This window comes from Humulus lupulus, chromosome 4, assembly GCF_963169125.1.
Source record: "Humulus lupulus chromosome 4, drHumLupu1.1, whole genome shotgun sequence".
NCBI classification, from domain to species: Eukaryota; Viridiplantae; Streptophyta; class Magnoliopsida; order Rosales; family Cannabaceae; genus Humulus; species Humulus lupulus.
Genome location: NC_084796.1, coordinates 105,487,982 through 105,510,277, shown reverse-complemented (window position 1 = coordinate 105,510,277; position 22,296 = coordinate 105,487,982). Strand labels below are relative to the sequence as shown.

At 45.6% G+C, this 22,296-nt stretch overlaps 1 protein-coding gene across 1 annotated transcript; it reads left to right on the top strand.

Annotated features, from left to right (window-relative positions):
* Positions 1-18,820: 18,820 nt before the first annotated feature.
* On the top strand, positions 18,821-21,861 carry LOC133830694 (exocyst complex component EXO70E2). Its single transcript, XM_062260732.1, has one exon. It carries the CDS (start codon positions 19,526-19,528, stop codon positions 21,614-21,616), a length of 2,091 nt encoding a protein of 696 aa, XP_062116716.1. The 5' UTR covers positions 18,821-19,525; the 3' UTR covers positions 21,617-21,861.
* The last annotated feature ends 435 nt before the right edge of the window (positions 21,862-22,296 follow it).

The window sequence follows — 22,296 nt, the reverse complement described above, 5'->3', positions numbered from 1 at the left end:
GTAAGGAGGGGATAACTGTAATGTCCTAATTTCCCTAATAAGGCTTAGTGCCTTGATTAGGGGGCCCGAAGGACAATAATTGATTTAATTATTGTTGACGCAGTTCTTCGCCAACAGGTAATTAAGAAAATAAGAGGAAGGGATTAATGCTTAACTATGAACCGAAATAGATTAATGATCTTTTAATGGACTAGTGACACAATCACATTTTTTAGGTGGTTCAAAGGTTAAAATCCTTCTACTCCACCAGCCAATATTATTGCTATATGCCTGATATTCTTTACAGGGTATTTCCTTACACAATAGAATCCAACCCTTTGCAACTCTCAGGGTCTCCATATTTATAGGAGAGGGCACCTGGGAGTTGGTAAGGGGGGTCATCCCGTGACCTTCCTACCTATCATGTCACTTCTGTGACATTCATGATTAATTCCTAAAACCTGACACATGAAGTGTGGTCTAATCAATAGGTAAAGGGGGATAATGGGCCGCACGGCCCAACCCAGTCATGGGTGCCTGAATACGCACGTTCATGCTGCTTGTCCAAGAAGTCAGGGATATATCAGACACGTGATGTCTGATATATACACGTTTACCTTGCGTGGTTGACTTTATAAAAGGTCATAGCCTCCAACTCCAGCTCGTACCACGAGCTAGATGCCTCCTCGACCTGTGGCCTTCACAGTCCTGACTCGGTCCTTAAGTAATCTTGGCAAACCTTTGGATACCCCGAGCTAACGAGGTAGGACCTGATGACAACAGCTCCGGTCATGGGGGATCCACGTGGCTGATATAATCTAGGCCGTATCTCAGCTCGCTAATAGCCCGTTGGAAAATCAGGGTGTACATTTGCCCCCCAAGCCCCTGCTCGTGGTACACGACGTCGTGTAGGGCCACAGTAGGGGCTTTTAGGCTTCCCCATGAACTCTTCATATTCCACATTTTACGCAGGTGCCAAATACGTGGAACATCGTGGTTGGTGATGGTACATCTTCCGAGAACCACATTAAATGGCCTAGCCTATACTCAGCCGTCGTTTCGCCTTTCGAGTGGAGAGCCTTGGATCCCACATCAGGGCAATCCAACGGTCCTCCTCACGTGGCCCTTCACGTATATAAAAGGGGTGGCCACCTTACGCATGGGCCACCCATTTGTTTGAAAATTTTCCGAATTTTTCTTCTTCTTCTCTCTTCTCACCCTTAAAAAACCCTCTTTCTCTCCCGGTTACCGTTTCCACTCCAGAAGCTCAGGTGCAAGGGCTCCCTCGAAGTTTTGGTATCAACTACTCCGACGAGGCCCCAACCCAGACGACCCCTTTATCCTCTTCTCAACCAGAACACTCCGTAAGTCTCCTGACTGTGCATGTTTTGAATTTCTTTTTCACTGTAGCCTAGGTAAATAACTCATGTAGCTGCATGCAAGGTTTTGTTGGTTTTCTGTGGGTATGAAGGGAGAAAGCTTTTAGGTTAGGGTATCGTTTGTAGTAGAAAGCCATTTAGGAGCATGGTTTATAGGGCGCATTTTCTGGGGAAATTTTCTGGGTAGGATTTTCGATATGCTTGTTTAAAATGTTCAGTACTTTGGGTGTAAAACCGGGTAGCTTAGGGGACACGCTTCACAGGCAGTTTTGCACCTCTTGCCTACTGAAACTTTCCTTCCAAGGCAAATTTCTATCCTGACCCTCCTGACACATGAATTCTGAGTAATCGGGGATCTATTGGGGGCACAGGCGCGTGTTCATAGAACCGCGTGGTCTCACTCTCCACGGGCTGAGATTACCTCAGCTCGTGCAAAGGAAACACCTCTTTTGATTCTTCCTTATGCTTAGGTCTCCTTTTCTGAAATTTCTTCTTTTGTTCGCTAGGCGACCAGATGAGACCCAAGAAGAACGCTCCTAAGAGGATTGCAGGCAGCTCGTCCTCCCAACAATCCAAAGGAAAAGAAGTGATGACAGACTCCCCAATCCCTGTCTTCAGGCCGGCCATGGATCAGGAGCTCGAGGTGGCGCCCGATGCTTTCTTCGAGGCCGAGAGGATCGTCTCAAAGATCACTGACCAGGGGAAAGTGAATAAAATATTCCTTTCTCACCACATCGAACTGGGGAGAGGCGCCCTGATCGCCCGACCTCCCGCAGAAGGTGAGTGGAGCTGCGTGCTGCTCGACGAGGAGTTCGCGACCTGGAGCGACGAGCACTTCAAGGCAGGGGCTTTCCTCCTGCTGGATCAATACTTCGCCGACTTCCTCAACTACGTGAGGTTGGCTCCTTTCCAGCTCCCCCCCAACTCCTATCATTTGTTGGCAGGGTTGAGATATCTGTTCTTGAAACAGGAGTGGGAGGTCCCCACTCCGACAGATATCCTATATTTTTTCTGCCTCAAGGCCAGCCCGAAGCAGCGGGGGTGAGGCGACGGGTTCTATTACTTGACCCGGTTTCCAAATACGGCTACGGTCATCAAGCTGCCCAGCCACCCCAACGACTTCAAAGACCAGTTCTTTATGTCCAAGGGGTTTCGCAACTGCGACCTGCACTACTTCAACTGTCCTCGTAAGTATCTTTCATCCTTAGCTCGTAAGTTAAGTATCGGTTAGCTCCCCCTTGTATCCATTTCTGACTTAGAATAATTCTGCAGCCATTTTCGCGAGGACAGATTAGTCTGTGATCCTCGGGAGCCAGTACGAGACACTGGCGGGCTTGCCCCCCAGTGAAAAGGACTATCACCAGCTCGTGACAGACGAGACGATGCTGGCATGCAAGCTAATCTCTCCAGGCTAGACTTTGAACCTGAGGAGACCCCGGGTGCCTCCCCCAGCTCACGAGTTGAGGCCTATCCCCGAGGGGGAGGCCGCGGGGGATGAGGACGAGGAGGACGAGGTGCCCCTCGTGAGGAGGAAGCGGGTGCTGGAGGAAGCCCAAAGAACGGATGAGGAGAGGATCTGGTTCGGAGCAGCTGCAGGTCCCTCAGACCAAGGTAACCCATATCTATTCAGGGGCTTAGATAGGGCCACCGCAGACCCCCGGCTAGCTAGGTTCAATCCCAAACAGCTCATCCAATGCCATCGAAGTGACCCAGACCTTGATATAACCCTGCTCCATTGTGTCGACCGGCTTGTGTTGGATTACGAAAGTAGCCGCCCTAGGGGTACCATAGTCGTAGACAACACCCTAGCCTTTAGGTCGGCCTTATTTGAGGAGTATGGGACCAACCTTCGGTCATGGCCATCACTCCGGGAGGGTACCGTAGCTCCGGGTCTTAGGCAATACGTAGAAGAGTCTAGTCCTAAGCCAGTCTCGGACCCAGAATCCGCGCCAGCTTGAGAAGTAATTGTCTTAGATTGCCCCGCAGAAGCTCCGGGGTCGATGGTCGTGACCATAGATTCCTCTTCTAGCTCGGGGGGAAGGATTCCTTTTAGTACATATACTTGAGTTTCGCTTTTTCCCCCTTATCTTTGTTTTTGCATGAATGCTTACTTGTATATTGATGTTGTCTTTGTTTTGCCAGAGGAAATATCTCAGCCCAGGAGCAGAGATCTGGGAGCTATGTTCGCCGAAGGGAACTCATCAGCTGGGGCCTCTGGGCCCAAAATGAAGAAGCTCCGGGTGGCGAAGAAATCCGCTGGGGCCCCAATTAAGTCCCCTACAAAGGGGAAAGACCAGACCCCGGTTGCCCAAGCCAAGGAAACTGTTCCTCCTGCTGTAGTGGAGAACATGCCCCCGCCCCCTCCGCGAGCTCCGGCCTTTGTTCGGGACACAGGGGCGGAGTTCGGGACCTCGGCAACCGCGCCCCCCGAGGTGCACCTCCCGGTGGACCCCCAGGCCCTGGAGAAGATTCCAGACGTCTTTTGGGTGATGGTGTATGAGACGGCGAGCTACGCCGTCGACCACTTCTACGACGCCAAAGAAAGGGACCTACGGGCTATCGAAACAAGGAGCCCGGAGGGTGTGATGGATTCTTCACTGGGAATGGCTCTAACGGTAAGCTGGCGTTACATTTTGTACTCTTTGGGTTATCATGCATCACACCCTCTTTCTACTTCTCTTTTTTTCTAAGGCAGTCGCCTCTCTATTTTTGTAGAGTGTTCTGGCTCTTCACCGGAGCATTTCCAGATCCAAGGCTCGCCTCGAGGATATGAGGGGCAAGCATCAGGCTGTTCTGGCCGCCCATCAGACTACTCTGGCCGCCCTGAAGACTGCCCAACAGCAGGAGCAGGAGGCCAAGGAAGCCTTGGCGGCCGCGCGGGCTGAGCTGGACGCGTCCCGTCCTAAGCTAGAAGAGGCCGAGGCTAACAAGGCCGCCCTAGCCGCTGCGACGGCCGAACCTGAGGAGACCAGGACTGCCCGGACCGCACTGGGAATTGCAAAAGCCGAGGCTGAGGAGGCTAAGGCCGCCTTGGAAAAGGAGAAGGCAGCTTCCAGCTCCGCCATGGAGGACATGCTCTACCACTGCTGGGTCTATAACTCGGACGGCGATTTCTCCTTCTTGGGAGCGGACGTATGGGAGCCCTTGCTGGAGGGGTTTAAAGCTCGTCTGCAGCAGGAGCCCAAATTCACTAACTAGGCTTAAGGGCCTTGATTAGTGTGCCTGGAGGGCATAATGGGAATCATGTGTGATTTTAATGATTTAGAAGCATGGTTATGATTTTAAGCATGTTATATGACTATGTGTATTATGTTATGTGATAATTATGATATGTGAATCGTACCACGTGGGTGCGGTGATACCAATGTGATGCACGTGTCGAGACGGTCCTAGGAAACTAGATAATGGTAACTGGTGATTTAGTAACTTGTGTGACTGTTAGTAACCATAGAGAGTAACCAGTTTTGTTGGGGAGGTGGTAGAATTGTAAACCAGTTAAAGGACAAGTAAGCCCTTGAGGTCTAGTTAGAAAGGGATATTATTAGAGGGATAAATTGGTCTTTTGGCAGTAAATAGATAAGTTTGAGCTGAAGGAAATACATTTACGTATAACATTTTGGGAGTTGGTTTTATGCTGAATATATTAGAGACCTAGAAGAAGAACAAAAGAAAGATAGAAAAAGGGAAGCTGAACTTTAGCTCTTGGAAGGAGAATCAAGGGGTGTTTGAAGTTATCAACCAAGTTTAGGCCAAGAAAACTCAGAGGTAAGGATTTAGCTATAATATGTTTAAGTTTTGAGTCTGGTTTTTAGATGATGAATATGAATTGAAGCAAGTTGGTGGCTGGTTTTGCATGAATTTAGAGTTGGAGTAATCAAAAGGAGAAGGTGATTTGAAGCTAGAGTTGAGGAGAATTCAAACTGGGTTCTTGATTGAGGTAAGGGTGTATCATGTTTAAATTTTCGTAGCTGTTATGGTTTAAGAATCTTAAGGGGCTGTTTTACATATTTCTCAAGCTTTGGTTCAAATGTTTGAATCTGAATTTAAGTGTGAATTCTGTGGGTGATTGTGTAGTTGAGCTGGATTATAGTATTTATAGGTTGTCGGTTGGTCTATGTGGGGTTTTAAATAAGTTTTGGGGCTTGGGTATGAAGTTGGGATGATTTGGAGTGATTTGGGTTCGGGGAAAACGCAGGGAAAACCCAGATTTTCTGGGCTCGCGAAGGAGCGCCGCGGCGCTGTTCTAGCGCGCCGCGGCGCGAGGCTGAATTTTTGGGCAAGCGAGTCCTCTGACTTGCTGGGCACCGCGGCCCTACAGGGCTGCGCCGCGGCGCAAGGCCAATTTCAGGATGTTAGAATTTGCAATTTTGAGCCTTTGCTCCGGGGGTTCGGGGGATGTCTTCGGTGCATTGTTTTAGGGATTTGGGGGTTCCGAGAGTGTGGGATTGATTCCAGGGAGGTAGCTATGGATTGATTAGTGACAAAGGATGTTTCATTTGTGTTGTGGTTAGGTTTTTGGAGAGGCTCGGGGTAGTGGACCGTGCTCGCGGCTTCGTGGCATCGGAAACCAGTGAATTGAAAGGTAAGAAAACTGCACCCGATTGTATGATTGTGATGGGACTAAGTGCTCCCGAAAGTTATATCGTGTCAACGTTGGTATCACGCCATGGGACATGTGAAAGCGGTCTAAGAGTACCGTACATGATTTTAGCGCACAGGGCGCGAATTGGCCACTGGGAGCCAAGAACAACGGGATAACAGAGGGAGCAGCCTGAGGGTGCTAGCCCTAGTTATCGTTTGTGAATTGTGTATATTATGAACTGAAATGCCTAGTATGTGGAATACTTGATTATACTGACTAATGATATATATAAGTTTATGAGGTGCAATGTGAGTTATTGATTTTTCTGTTAATTGTTCATGCTCTGTTGTTGTTGTGTTTTCTTGCTGGGCCTTGGCTCACGGGTGCTATGTGGTGCAGGTAAAGGCAAAGGCAAGCTAGACCAAGCCTGAGGTGGAGAGCCCTGAGGTGGAATGTACTTAGCCAGCTGTTCGATCACCATGGTCGAGGAGCGAGTCAGGACAGGGATTACCTAACTGCTCGTTTTGCCTTAATATGGCTGGTTAATGTATTTGAACCTTGTAACTGTTGTAGATGGCCTTTAAACAAATATTTTTGGGATCCCGTGTAAATAAACAATGTTTTCCTTTAATGTAAATGTGGCTTTTGAGACCAAAACTCTTTTAACCCTAGTTCCTCAATAGTTTCAATAACACGATTTTATTTAAATGACTTGATTAGCAAGTCTGGCACTTTATAAACACACAGTGTAACGGTCTTGGCTATCCAGGGCGTTACAACTTGGTATCAGAGCGTCCTAGGTTTATGGGTCCTGAAGACTGGCTGGGTATGTACATTCGCCGCGGGAGACAAGCTCAACTCAGGGTTTGGTAATTGTATATGCATGATTATGTGCTTAAGTGATTTGAGTGAGATGTAATTGTTGATATCTGCTTGATGAATAGGGAGCATGAGATACTGATAGGGCCTGGCCCTTGACTATTGCATGATGCTATTGAGGCGTGCTTATTAGCATTGTTGTGCATGTGAATGAATATTTGGATAAATTACTATACTTTGATTGCTTGTGAATGAGTGGAGATTCAGTGATGGATTATGGAAAGATTATTACCCTGTCATCTTAGCCTAATTGCCGAGTCGTTGATTGCAGATTGACTTGAATAGTTATGCGTTCAAGGAAATCCACACGACAAGCCGGCAGGTCTGGGGCTAGAGAGGATGACCAGGGCCCAACCCCTCCGCCAGTCCCTGAAAACTGGCAACAGTTAATGGCAGATATGCAAGCTAGGCTTCAGAGCCAAGATGAACAGATCAGAATTCTGCAGCAGGCTCCATCTGGGAGTGTTGCCCCTGTTGTGCCACCGGCAATAGTACATGTGGTACAGCCAGTTGATGTTGGGAACAAAGTGGAACCGTTGTATGAGCGGTTCAGGAAGCAACAACCCCCTATCTTTGAGGGTGGACCTGATCCACTAAAGGCTGAGTAGTGGATGACTTTGATCACTACCATTCTAGATTTTATGAGAGTGGAAGGTCATGACAGGGTGGACTGTGCCACCTATATGCTGAGAGAGGATGCCCTAATCTGGTGGGAGGTGGCATCACAGACTAGAAATGTTGCCGCATTGACTTGAGAAGAGTTTAAGGATTTATTTAATCAGAAGTACTATAACGTTGCCATCAGGGCAGCGAAGGTGAATGAGTTTGTGGGGCTGGTTCAGGGCAGTATGACAGTTACAGAATATGCCTTGAAATTTGATAGACTTGCGAAGTTCGCACCAGATCTTGTGCCTACTAATGCAGCCAGGCTGGACAGATTTGTTAGAGGACTGAATGTTATGATAGCCCGAGATGTAAGAATTACCACAGTTCCTGGAGTGACTACTTATGCCCAGGCTGTGGAGAGGGCTCTTACCGCTGAGGAAGCGGAGAATAGGATATGGAGGGATAGTGCAGCAAGAAGAGAGGGCCGTAGGGCATCACAATAGTTTCAATAGTTCCTTTAATGTAAATGTGGCTTTTGAGACCAAAACTCTTTTAACCCTAGTTCCTCAATAGTTTCAATAACACGATTTTATTTAAATGACTTGATTAGCAAGTCTGGCACTTTATAAACACACAGTGTAACGGTCTTGGCTATCCAGGGCATTACAAGGCACCTTCTGAGACTGCGGAGACTTCCACAGTGGCCGAGCAGGAGGGAGAGATGACGACCTCCACAGAGCAGCCCGGTGGAGCCTAGGGCCTTTCCTCTTTGAATCCGTTTATAATTATTACCCTCTTTTTTTTTTGTAACTTTTGTATGGGGTTTTTCCACCTTGAGACAATTGGTTTTATCAATTTTTACTTTTAATTGGTTCATTCCCTTTTCCATCTACGCATTTTGGTCATTGCTTTGAAAACTTAGTTCGTGTTAATTTTTGACTAATATTCTGTGCTTTTTAAGAAAAACATCGATTAATCAATTTAAATTAACTTCTAAGTTTTATGACCTGGTTATGTCCAGGACCTTAGTTTGCAAACTTAGTTCGTGTTAATTTTTATCAATATCTCGTGCTCTTTAAGAAAAGCAACGATCAATCAATTTAAATTAACTTCTAAGTTTTATGACCTGGTTATGTCCAGGACCTTAGTTTGAAAACTTAGTTCATGTTAATTTTTATCAATATCTCGTGCTCTTTAAGAAAAGCAACGATCAATCAATTTGAATTAACTTCTAAGTTTTATGACCTGGTAATATCCATGGTAGAGCTTATTTCGCGTTAATCCTTTATCAATATCTCGCGCTCTTTAAGAAAAGCAACGATCAATCAATTTTGAATTAACTTCTAAGCCTTTAAGGCGACCTGGTTATATCCAGGCACCATATGCCCCCCAAGTAACTAGGAAAGGGTCTTTCATGGTTACTTTAGATTACACTTGCAAATATATTCAATCATGAACGAAAAGTTAATTCTCATTGCTCAATACATAAAAAATGGCCTTTAGGCCTTACAAGGGTGTCATTGGTAATATCTTTTCAAATGGATGGCGTTCCAAGTTCATGGGACTGTCCCTCCATCGAGCCGAGCTAATTTGTAAGTTCCTTCTTTAATGACCTCGATGATTTGATATGGCTCTTCCCAGTTCGGTCCCAATACTCCATCTTTGGGATCCTTACCGGCTAAGAAAACTCTCCTGAGGACCAGGTCAACAATACTAAAGGCGCGCTTTTTTACTTTTGAGTTGAAATAACGAGTGATTTTTTGCCGGTAATGTGCAACCTGAAGTTGCGAATCCTCTCGTCTTTCATCAACCAAGTCAAGGGAAGCGCAAAGTAGTTCGTGGTGGCGGTCCTGGTCATACGCCTGGACTTTATGCGAAGGTACCTTAATCTCCACGGGGAGGACTGCCTCGCTCCCAAAAGTCAGGGAGAAAGGAGTATGACCCGTAGGAGTCCGGTGCGAGGTCCGGTATGCCCACAGAACCTGGGGGAGTTGTTCTGGCCATACCCCTTTTACTTCGTCTAGTCTCTTCTTAAGGCTCGCCTTTAGGGTCTTATTGACGGCCTCGACCTGGCCATTTGCCTGAGGATAGGCTACGGACGAGAAGCTTTTCACAATCCCGTGCCTTTCGCAAAATTCGGTGAATAGGTCGCTGTCGAACTGAGTCCCATTGTTGGAAACGATTTTCTTGGGCAGCCCGAATCGGCAGATAATGCTCTTAACCACGAAGTCGAGGAATTTTTTGGAAGTTATCGTTGCCAACGGCTCGGCCTCAGCCCACTTCGTAAAGTAGTCGATGGCCACCATAGCGTATCGGACCCCGCCCTTTCCAGTAGGGAGGGCGCCAACCAAGTCGATTCCCCAGACCGCAAATAGCCATGGGGAAGAGATCATCTTCAGCTCGACTGGGGGAGCTCGGGCAACTGTGGCAAACCGCTGGCACTTGTCACATTTCTTGACATACAAGATCGAGTCCTTGGATAGAGTGGGCCAGTAATACCCTTGCCTTAAGACCTTTAGGGCCAAGCTTTTCCCCCCAGTGTGATCCCCGCAAAAACCCTCATCCACTTCCTGTAGGATGGCCTTTGCTTCACCTGGAAGAACACATCGTAGGAGAGGTAGGGAGTGCCCACGCCGGTATAGCACCTCGTTTACCATCGTATACCTTGGGGCCTGGTACAGTACCCGCCGCGCATCATTACACCCTTCAGGTAGCTTCCCTTCGGTGAGATACTCAAGGATGGGGGTCATCCAGGTCGATCCGGCGTCGATCATCTCGACCTCCGCCCTGACTTCTTCTATACTTGGTTTTTCCAAGAACTCTACCGGTACTAACCCCAAAGCCTACGTCTCCCCGGAGGTGGCAAGCTTGGCAAGAGCGTCTGCGTTAGCGTTCTGCTCCCGATGTATCTGTTCGATTGAGCCTCGCCCAAAAGCGGACAGTTCGACTTTTACCTTTGCCAAGTAAGCAGCCATCTTGGTTCCTCGTGCCTGATATTCGCCCAGCACCTGGTTTACCACGAGCTGGGAGTCACTGAAGCACTGAATGGAGCTCGCCTTCAGCTCCTGGGCTATTCTTAGCTCGACCAGCAAAGCTTCGTATTCGGCCTCGTTGTTGGAGGCCTTGAATCTGAATCTCAGCGCCGAGTGGAATCTATTTCCCTCAGGGGATATCATAATGATTCCAGCCCCGGAGCCGTTCTCATTGGATAAGCCATCCACGAAGATCTTCCATGACGCCTGGGCCGAGGTGACCTGGGGTGAGTCTTCTGCAGGATCCTCCCGGAATCCTGTGCACTCTGCCACAAAATCGGCCAGGGCCTGACTTTTTATAGCAGTTCGTGGGGTGTACAAAATCTCGAACTGACTAAGTTCGATAGCCCACTTTAACAGGCGTCCCGATGCTTCAAGTTATTGCAAAACCTACCTTAAAGGCTGATCGGTCATGACGTGTATTGAGTGGGACTGGAAATATGGCCTGAGCTTTTGGGAGGCCGTGATAAGACAGAACGCCAACTTTTCCATCAACGGGTATCGGGATTCAGCCCCGAGAAGTCTCTTACTGATGTAGTAGACCAATTTCTGAACCCGGTCTTCTTCTCGGACCAATACGACACTAGCTGCATCCTCTGTGACAGCTAGGTAGAAAAAAGGGGCTCTCCTGCCTTTGGTTTGGACAATACGGGTGGTTCGGCCAGATGCGCCTTCAGGGCGAGGAAAGCACTTTCGCACTCTTCTGTCCATTCGATTTTCTTATTTCCTCGGAGCAGGTTGTAGAATGGGAGGCACTTGTCTGTGGATTTTGAAATAAACCGATTTAGGTCTACCACCCTTTCTGTCAGGCCTTGGACGTCTTTGCGCGACTTGGGTGAGGGAAGCTCGAGCAATGACCTGATCTTGTCAGGGTTTGCCTCGATTCCTCAGGTATTGACGATGAACCCTAGGAATTTTCCAGATGCGACCCCAAAAGTGCACTTTTGTGGATTAAGCCTCATGTTGTATTCCTGTAGTATCTTGAAGCATTCTTCCAGGTCGAAAACATGGTTATCGACAGTCTTTGACTTGACCAGCATGTCGTCAACGTACACTTCCATGTTCTTCCCGATCTGGTTGGCGAACATTCTATTTACTAACCTCTGGTATGTAGCACCAGCGTTCTTCAGCCCGAATGGCATGACCTTGTAACAATAGACGTTAGTCGGGGTCATGAAGCTGGTGTGCTCCTGGTCCGTCAGATTCATGGCGATCTGATTGTAGCCTGAGTACGCGTCCATAAAGGACATGAGCTCGTGGCCCGTTGTGGCATCCACCAATTGGTCAATCCTTGGCAAGGGAAAACAATCTTTGGGGCAGGCTTTATTCAGGTCGGAGAAGTCGATGCAGGTCCTCCATTTCCTGTTGGGCTTCGGGACCAGCACAGGGTTGGCGACCCAAATTGGAAACTTGGCTTCACGGATAAAGCCGCATTTCTTGAGCCGGGCTACTTCATCCTCTAAGGCCTCAACCCGAGTTGTTCCCAGGCGCCTCTGCTTCTGGGACTTTGCAGGAACGCTCTTATCCAGATGAAGGGTGTGCATGATGACATTTGGACTGATTCCCACCATGTCCTCGTGTGACCACGCAAACACATCCAGGTTATCCTGCAAAAATTTGATCAGCTCCGCTTTCCTCTTGTTACAGAGGTTTTTCCCGAGCTTGACCATCCGTGAAGGATTTGGTGGATCGATGTTTACTTCCTCGAGCTCTTCAATAGCCTGGAGCTCAGACTTATCCTCGCCTATTCGGGGGTCAATATCCTCACTTAAGATGATATTTTCCCCTTCGGCGCTCTGAGGTTTTTCAATCTCAGGGTCAGTTAAAGGTTCCTGAGATTCCTCTCCTCCACCTTGGATGGCCATTGCTAGCTGCCCGGGTTTCGATTTTCCCTTCATGGAAATGTTGTAGCATTCCCTGGCAACGAGCTGATCGCCACGGACCATGCATATCCCCGTGGAAGAAGGGAATTTCAGTGCGAGGTGGCGAACGGAGGTGATGGCCTCAAAAGCTATGAGTGTGGGTCGGCCCAAAATAGCATTGTACGCAGCGGGGCAGTTGATGACCACAAACTCAAGGAGTTTGGAGACTGTCCGAGGTCCTTCTCTTAAGGTGATCACCAGCTCGATAGTCCCTATAGCCGCTGATCCTTCTCCCGAAAAACCATATAGCATCATGGAGTTCGCCTTCAGCTCGGCGACAGTCCAACCCATCTTCTCCAGCGTGGACCAGAATAGAAGGTTTACCGAGCTCCCATTATCGATCAGAACTCTCCTAACCCTCCGATTAGCGAGCTGCACTGCTACGACCAGAGGGTCGTTATGAGGGAACTGGACATGGCCAACATCTTCTTCCATAAAAATGATTGGTTGCCTCTCTAATCGCTGCTGCTTTGGCAGACGCTGCTCCGGGACGAACTCTACTCCATTATGCGCCTTGAGTTCGTTTACGTACCTCTTTTGGGCACCCCTGCTCGCGCCAGCCAAATGCGGACCTCCCGAGATTGTGGATATCTCTCCTCCTACCACTGGAGGAGGGACGTCTTGATCTACCCGAGACCCGGGCTGGCTGATCGGGACTTCCGGAGCAGGTCGGCTTGCTGGAACCCTATTCCGCGCATACTAAGCCAAGGGGGCCGGCTCTGATGAGAGTTTCGATCTCATCTTTCAAATTCCTACAATCATCAATATTGTGCCCAACGTCGTTGTGGAAACGGCAAAACTTGGAGGTGTCTCTCTTCCCCTTCTGGTGCTTTAACGGCTCCAGCTTCTTCCAGGGGAGGCGAGCAGAGTTCTCTAGGAAGATGTTCTCCCTAGAATGGGTGAGTTCTGTATAAGTCGCGTAGACTGGCTTAAATTTGTCTACAGACTTATTCTTCTTTGGGCCATGCTGATTGCCCTCGCCGTTCCCCTTTCTTTTGCCTCCACCGAACTGGTTGTTCTGTGTAACGTTCTGGGTCGCTGTCACGACCTCCGTTCCCACTCCAGCGGGCTGCTCAGGGACCTGGCTGGTTCCTACAGCCGAGGCTTGGGCTTCCTCCAAGTTGATCCATCCTTGGGCCCTATTCAGGAATTCATTTACTGAGCTGACTCCCTTCCTCTGTATTTCGTTCCAGAGTCCCCCTCTGACGAGGATTCCAGTCCTCAAAGCCATGAGCTTGGAGCTGTCATCTGCATCTCTGGCCCGAGCAGTGACGTTCGCAAACCTGCTCAGGTAAGCCTTCAGAGGCTTATCAGGTTGTTGCCTCACGTTAGCAAGAGAGTCGACCTTGACGCGGGCAGCCTGGGAGGCTCGGAATGCCCTCTTGAAGTCTGCAGAGAAAGTTTTCCAGGAGCTGATTGATTGTTTCTTGCTTTGTTTGAACCACTGCCTGGCTGGTCTAGTCAGTGTGGAGGGAAATATCAGACACCTCAGCTCAGGGCCAATGTTGTGGGCCATCATCAGGGTATTGAACATCCCCAGATGATCCGACGGATCTCCGTCTCCGTTGAATTTGGACAGGTGCGGCATACGGAAACCGGGTGGGTATGCCGTTGCTGCTATGCTGGGGGCGAAGAGCTCAAGCTCGTCCCTCGAATCATATTCGTCTTTCTCCTTCTCCGGCAGGAGCTTCCTCATTAGCTCCTCCATCTGAGCCAGGCGCTCAAGGGTTTTGTCCTGATTTCCTTGGTTATTCCGGGGCTGCTCGACAGCTCCGGATCCATTGTATATGTTTGGTGGGTTATTGCCCCTCCTATCTTGAGATAGGTTATTTGGGGCGTTCCCGCCGTTACGCACCTCGGACAGGTCTCCCCCTGAGTGAGCATGGCAGCCACCTCCTACTGGTTCCCCCCTATGAGAGTTAAGGCGATCTCGAAGGTCGCCCCTCTGGGTGGCTTGAGGACTTTGCGCCGAGCTTAAGCGTTGACGCAAGTCTCCGCCAGAAAGGTCACTCCGGCGACTGCCGGTCCAGTAGCTCCCGTTAGAAAAGCTCAGAGTCTGCCCTTGGGGGTGAGGATTCGGGCTCTCTCTTGGCGCCCTGCTACGTCGGGAAGGTCCTGCGGACGGCGGGTTTCTCCTGCTGCTTCCATAAGCTGGAATATCTCGGATGGGACGAGGAGGAGACGGATATCTTATTGGAGACGGAGGATGCCTGACCGGAGATGCAATCTTGGTTCCATCAGGGCGGACCAAGTTAGGTGGGGGCCTTTCGGCCCTGCCAACCTGCGAGTCCCGCACCTGGCGATCTGGACAAGGCGCAGGACGGCTGGTGGGGACAGGCTGGTGCTGTGAGCCCTCCCCGGACCACCTTCTGGAATTCCCTCGAGCCCTCCTGGGCGCGCTCGAGGCTGGCTGGGAGCTGGGAGTTGAAGTTCGGACCGAGGGGCTATACTGTTGTTCAGCTCTAGGCATTTCTTCGAAGTTTGCCTCTCGACGGTGCGATGAGGGAATAGAGTTGGATGTCGGAGGTCTGTCCGAGCGGCTAGGCCTGGACCAATTACCCCAACGGGACTTACGAGTCTCGCCTTGCCTCTTTCCGACGTTAGCGTCGGTTGTAAGAGGGGGTAGTCGGGCCAACACCTCCTTAATCTGCTGACTAGCTTTCGCTAGTTGGCTCCTCAGCTAAGCGTTCTCCATTTCTACCGCCGTGTAAAAATCTGGGTTTGGATTAGGTGGTCGGGGCGTCGAACTTCTAGTGTCATCCTGGCCAATCGGCTACTTGCCCGGCCGCTGCTGAACTTCAGGATTTTGCTCACCAGAGATGGCGGCATGATGAGCCTCCTGCCCATCATGTTGTTCCGCCTCGTTACCGTGTCTTGATCGAGTGGTCACCATAGTTGGATGTTTGCGATAGCACCAATCTAACTAACTCTCAATGAAAGCACCAAACTGTTGATGAGGTTCTTCGCCAACAGGTAATTAAGAAAATAAGAGGAAGGGATTAGTGCTTAACTATGAACCGAAATAGATGAATGATCTTTTAATGGACTGGTGACACAATCACGTTTTTTAGGTGGTTCAAAGGTTAAAATCCTTCTACTCCACCAGCCAATATTATTGCTATATGTCTGATATTCTTTACAGGGTATTTCCTTACACAATAGAATCCAACCCTTTGCAACTCCCAGGGTCTCCATATTTATAGGAGAGGGCACCTGGGAGTTGGTAAGGGGGGTCATCCCGTGACCTTCCTACCTATCATGTCACTTCTGTGACATTCATGATTAATTCCTAAAACCTGACACATGAAGTGTGGTCTAATCAATAGGTAAAGGGGGATAATGGGCCGCACGGCCCAACCCAGTCATGGGTGCCTGAATACGCACGTTCATGTTGCGTGTCCGAGAAGTCAGTGATATATCAGACACGTGATGTCTGATATATACACGTTTACCTTGCGTGGTTGACTTTATAAAAGGTCATAGCCTCAAACTCCAGCTCGTACCACGAGCTGGATGCCTCCTCGACCTGTGGCCTTCACAGTCCAGACTCGGTCCTTAAGTAATCTTGGCGAACCTTTGGATACCCCGAGCTAACGAGGTAGGACCTGACGACAACAGCTCCGGTCATGGGGGATCCACGTGGCTGATATAATCTAGGCCGTATCTCAGCTCGCTAATAGCCTGTTGGAAAATCAAGGCGTACAATTATGTATTACGTGATTATATGCATGATTATATGAATTGTGTGAGTTATATTATAATATGACTATATTGGCATGTTTGGGTGTATTAAGCATGCATGTGAGTCATTTCTTATTAGGAGGACATTTTTGTAATTTTGACCCGTTGAGGGTATAATTGTAAATATATGTTATTTATGATTGAGACCACATTATTATGTGGATATATTTGAGTTATTTGGCACGAAGCGATCCTAGTGAGAAAATTAGCGGATTAGTCATAACATTGTTAAATATCTGGCTCGGGGTGAGCTTGGGGGTATTTTGGTAGTTTTAAAATTACCAGGATTTATTGAGTAACGGGAATTAACTTGGTGCACATTTGGTTTGATAGATTTATTTGGGAATATGTGGGGTAATTTGAGATTAATGGGCATCATGCCAAATGAAAATTTCCCTTGGAAATGTCTTGAAGAGAAATAATAGGGCAAGGGTATATTAGTCTTTTGACCATGTGGCTAGTGGGATTTGGCTAAGGGTCAAGAGTTGATGCTATTCACATTTTCCCTCTCTATTTTTACTTGTTGGCCATTTTGGAAGAGCACTCATGGAGACTCCAAAGCTAGGCCAAGTTGGATTCTTGAAGGGAATTAAAGGAGAATTAAAGCTTGCTGAGGGATTTGGAGCTGCCAAGCTAGGGATTTCAGCAAGGTTTCGGATTGGGCAGAGGGAATTAAGGGTACCGCTAGGGCTCGGGATGGGATCGTGCTCGGCAATCATTGTTAATTAGCTCGTGCTTAGACCAGAGGTAAGAAAAATACATCCAATACGTGATGTATGTGATTTGGGTTTGGCCCGATTGTTAAATATAGATATGATTAGGGCTCGAGCCCCTGTGAATGAGCATGATTATAATCATGCTTGTGAATACCTGATTAAGCATACTAGAATGCACTATATTTGTTTATATGATGAATGTATTATATGTATGATTATTCCTGATTGGAAAGCTTGGCTTATAAGTCGTGGTCGGCACTATACGTGCAGAACGCATGCCGCTATGGCTAGGCCACCCTAGGAGTGCAGTATGCACTTGTGCCACTTGAATAAATAGAAATGCAGTACACACTTGTGTGACTCTGTGGTCGCATACTTGCATAATGTGTATGCTTGGTTACAGTTATTATTGCTAAGCATGTTGTATATATTTTGTTGACTATCTGAATCTATTTAATTAAGTTTTCATGTTGAGCCCTGGCTCACGGGTGCTTTGTGGTGCAGGTAAGGGTAAGAAGAAGCTTGGTCATCTATGAGTTGGAGAGCATTAGGGGCGGCGTGTACATATGCAGTCTGCTTGACCGCCACGACCGAGATATCACAGAGGAACTAGGGTTGGACCCTATTTTGCTGCTTATGTCGACTTATTTTGTAATCCTTGAGTTGTAAACGACTTTTAAACTTCTATTTTGGGATCCCATGTAAAGACTAAAACTTTTTAATGAAAATGTTTATTCCTTTGACCGAAATCTTTAATACCTAAGCTATTAGTTACTTAATCACATGTTCTAGTCTAAATGACTTGTTTAGTGAGTCCCAACACTATTTTAAACACACGTCGTAACGATCCCTGATTAGTAGGACGTTACATAATATATATTAAAAAAATATTTAATTATTTATATTTCCTTTAATACATTATTATTGGCTAACTATTAGTCTTCTCATATACACTTTCGTACCTAATTAGAGGAGAAAACACTAAAAATATGCATATATTCTCCTCATTCTCTCTCATTTTCAATACTTCTTCAAGCTTTTAGTTGAATTAAACTTGTAAGGTTGATACTTTATGTAGTTTGTACCTAAATAAATGGATGGTGTTGTCTAGATTTGAAGTGATTTTTTTGTATGTTTTTAAGTTAAAATTAAAAATCAAGTTCTAACTCCATTTCGAAAAGAAAGAAATCAAGTTCAAACTCGAAATCCAATTAAAAAATCAAACTAAATCAATTACTAATTGGATTGGAATATATTAGATTTTGATGCTTAATTGAATTGAATTTGATGATGATTTTCAAAATCCAATATTTAATTGAATTGGATTAGTACAAAAAAGTTATTGGATCGGATGCCTACCCTTAAATGGAATGGTTAGTTGAATACTTTATTTGGCAAGAGAGGGGAAGGGAGAGCCTTCTCCCTCCAAACCTCAAAACATCATTCCCTCTATTTTTTTAGAAATTCAAGAAGACAAAAAAAATGTAAATTGTCACATTTGCATTTTTAAAATATAAAACGATAATTTTAATAAATAATTTATTCACCATCCTTCCAACTCCAATCCTAATACCAAACAACACAACACGAAAGAGAGTACACCTCTCCGTCCATTCTATCCTCCATACTTACTAAACTCTTCATAGTTTGAAGTTGATAGTAGTAGAGTCAAGGGTGGAGGCAGAAAAGGGCCAAGGAAAAAGCAGCAACTGTCTCTGAGTGTATGTAAATTTATAAAGTTAGTTGGTCAACGCCACTTGTGGAAAAGACTTATGTTTCCTATTCTTCACCATTTTGATTGTTAGCATTATTAAAATGTCAAGTACTAGGAGTCAAGTTCTTAAAAAGTAACCTCTTTTTTTTTTCTATCTCAAAAATATGGAAGTACTAATACTAAGAAAATGAAGACAGACTTTGGAAAGACTTACCCCACGAAGCTTCAGGCCCACCCTCAGTTTGTATTTCAAATGTTTGATTTTTCTGCTTTCATTTTCACATTTGCTTCTCAAACTTCATATGTTTCTCTTCTCTCTGTCCCTGTCTTGGAAAATAATATCACTGATCAACGAAAACGCGTAATTCGCTTTTCATTTGGATTTATGATAATATATATTTTTTTATTTCCCTTTCTTTTTTTGACTTGAATTTGGCTATTTCCTCTTGAGTTTTATTTTCTCCAGTGTTTCATGGGATATATATGAACTCTGTTTTTTAGTGGTTGCTTACCAAATAGGGGGAAAGCGAGTTTCTTGAACAAGAAATATTGGGTTGATTCTGACAGAGCTAGTTTGTTTTTGTTTCTTTTGGAAAATTCCTCAGCTAGGTTTTTGAGTTGAGTACCTTCACTTATTGACTTTGTTTCTTCTGGTAAATTCTTCATCTGGGTTTTTGAGTTTTGAGGTAGTGTTAGTACAATTCTGTGTTTTTTCTTTCATTCAATATCCCATCTATCTGTAGTGGTAAGCCAACATTAAAAAAAATAGCTTTATAAGGTTTTCATTGATCTTTCCATTTCTCAATCTTTCTTCTTCCTGGCTTTTGTTTGAAACAGTATTCCAAATTGGTCGCTTGGAATTAATTCCTATCCTTTTATATTTTTCATGCTTAAAAGTCTAGTCTCTTTGTTAAAGACCTCAATTAGTAGAGTTTGACCACTTTTTCTAAATTAGCTAGTCTTGTTTGAAAACTCATGCTAACCAATTGGATTCACATTCTTATAGGCAAAGTGATCCTGGTTTTTGTTAAAGACTTGAGTTTCAGATTCTTCGAGTCTTTGGCTAAGTACATCTTTATCTTTTTTACTCAGAAAAATAATTCCTCTTCACCTTCTATGCCTACTCTTTCTGAAATGGAAAACTGTAAATCTGCAACCCCAACCCAAGAAGGAAAGCATCATGTGATGGCTGCAGCTTTGCACCTCACAAAAGCCTTAGTGGGAATTGATTATCTCACTGATGATTTGAAAAAGATCCTCAGTGATCTAGACTCCCACTTGTCTGCCATGGTTGTAATCACAGAAAGCAAAGAAGGGGAGTTTTTGGAATTGGAACAGCGGCTTAAGCAAGCAGAGAAAAAGGTCGCTAGTTGGACGTTGAATCAACTGATGGTAAGTGACTGTTGCCCTATTGAAGCTTCTCAGAACTTGGAAGTCATTGGTGAAATCCACGCCATGACGGAAAGCCTCAGAGGCTTGGCAGCAGATGAGTATGGGAAACCAATGGAGCTTCTTCAAAGAGCTGAGAGTCTTCTTCAGACGGCAATGTCAAAGCTTGAAGAAGAGGTGGATTACATTCTTCATCAGCACAAGCAGTACTTTGAGCCTGAGGACATGTCATTCCGATCTTGTGGATCAGATGTGATGTATGATGAGTCCTTTGTTTCTGTCGAGGAAGATCCACAAGAAGAAGCGTTGCGAAGAAACAGCAGTGGCAGCGAATCAGAAGATTACCTTGTTGATTTAGTACGTCCCCATGTAATGCCTCACCTTAAGTCCGTTACTAACATAATGTTTGCTTCAAATTATGCTGAAGAATTCTGCCAAGCTTTCATCAAGGCAAGGAAAGAAGCCTTGGACACATACTGGGTTAGTTTAGGCATGGAGACATTCAGCATTGAGGATGTGCTCAAAATGGAATGGAAAAGTTTGCACTACGAGATCAAGAGATGGTCTTGGATCATGAAGATCATTATCCGGGTTTATCTTCCAAGCGAAAAAAGGCTCTGTGATCAGATTTTAGGGGAGTTTGGATATGTTAGCTCACACTGTTTCATGGAGATATCAAAAGCTTTATTGATGTACCTGTTGAATTTTGGTGAAGCTGTGGTAATGGGAGATTATAAGCCTGAAAAGTTGTTTCGATTGCTGGACATGTATGAGGTTCTAGGAGATCTTCTCTTCGACATAGATCATTTATTGTTGGCAGAGTTGGGATCTGATATCCGAATTGAGTTCCACGATCTTTTGGAGAAACTAGGAGACTTCTCAAGAGTAACATTTTCTGAGTTCAGACATGCCATTGCTTGCAGCACATCAACTACTCCTTACAAAGGAGGTGGTATTCATCCTCTAACAAAGTATGTCATGAACTACATCAAAGCCCTTGTTGAATTTGGTGATACACTCAATGTTCTTCTCAAGGATCAAAGTTCAGCTTCTTCTGAAGATCCCAACTCAGTTTTTGAGCTTGAGAATATGCAAGAGGACAGTTCCACTTTGACTTCTTGTCCCACAGCTTACAACCTTCAATCAATTGCATCAACTCTAGAATCCAACCTCAACAACAGATCCAAATTGTACAACAATGGTGCTCTGCAAAATATGTTCTTAATGAATAATATCAACTACATTGTCCAGAAGGTGAAGACCTCTAAACTCAGACTCTTTTTTGGAGATGTTTGGATCAGGGAGCATATGGCCAAAGTACAGCAGCAGGCAACAGGCTATGAGAGAACCTCTTGGAGTTCTGCTGTTTCCTTGATCAGATCACAAGACGGTCACACACTTCCAAAGGAAATTTTCAAAGAAAAGTGTAGGCGTTTCAGTGTTGCCTTTGAAGAGGTTTATAGAAACCAGACAGCATGGTATATCCCAGATCCACAGCTTAGGGAAGATCTTCAAATTTCGATTTCCCAGAAGGTAATCCAAGCATATCGGAGTTTTACCGGGCGAAACTCGAATGATGAGAAGCATATCAAGTACACTGCTGATGAGCTAGAAAACTTTCTATTGCATCTCTTTGAAGGGTCACCAAGATCATTGTCCAATCCCCGCAGGAGATGAGGCTTCAGTAATGGTTTTTAATGTTGTAGTATTATTTTTCTTTTTGGGTACATTTTTCTCTAGGTACTCTGTAATAATTGTAATCAATGTAAATTTCGATTGTATTTCTCGTATGCCTACTGTTAAAAGATTCTCATGAGAAAAATTATGATGCTCATATATTGTTGTTTCATCAACTAACATGTGTATTCTCTGTATTCTCCATGAGAATATATATAAAAATATCAGTTGGTTTTACGATGGAATGCTTTCTCATACTATGTGCTTGTGATTTTCCCATATCAGTTCAAGTCTAACCTTTGTTTATGGACCAATACTTCAGCATCATAACCCACAAAATTTTCCAGCATAAGATTCAACAAATCTGATTAGTTAAATTAGGTGCATAACCACCCTTTGTTATTATTTACTAAAGTCAACTAATGTTTTGATCTTGACTTTGATTGACTCAAAACACAGCCTGCAAATGTGCAGACACCCCAACTGTCATGTCCTTTTTCCTTGAATTTTTCCTGAGGCATCATTCATGCACCCATAAAATTTGGTTGATTAAAGCAAACCATTTAAAGCTTAAAAAGTGAAGTTTTGTTGATGGTCATTTGAAGCAACTACAATTATACATGCACTCAAATCTTAAGTCAATTTTTTACACTAAAAGATTATATTTCTAATATAGTTAG

Coding starts and splice junctions, on each gene's coding strand:
- LOC133830694 (XM_062260732.1), top strand. CDS start 19,526: ATGCTAACCAATTGGATTCACATTCTTATAGGCAAAGTGATCCTGGTT.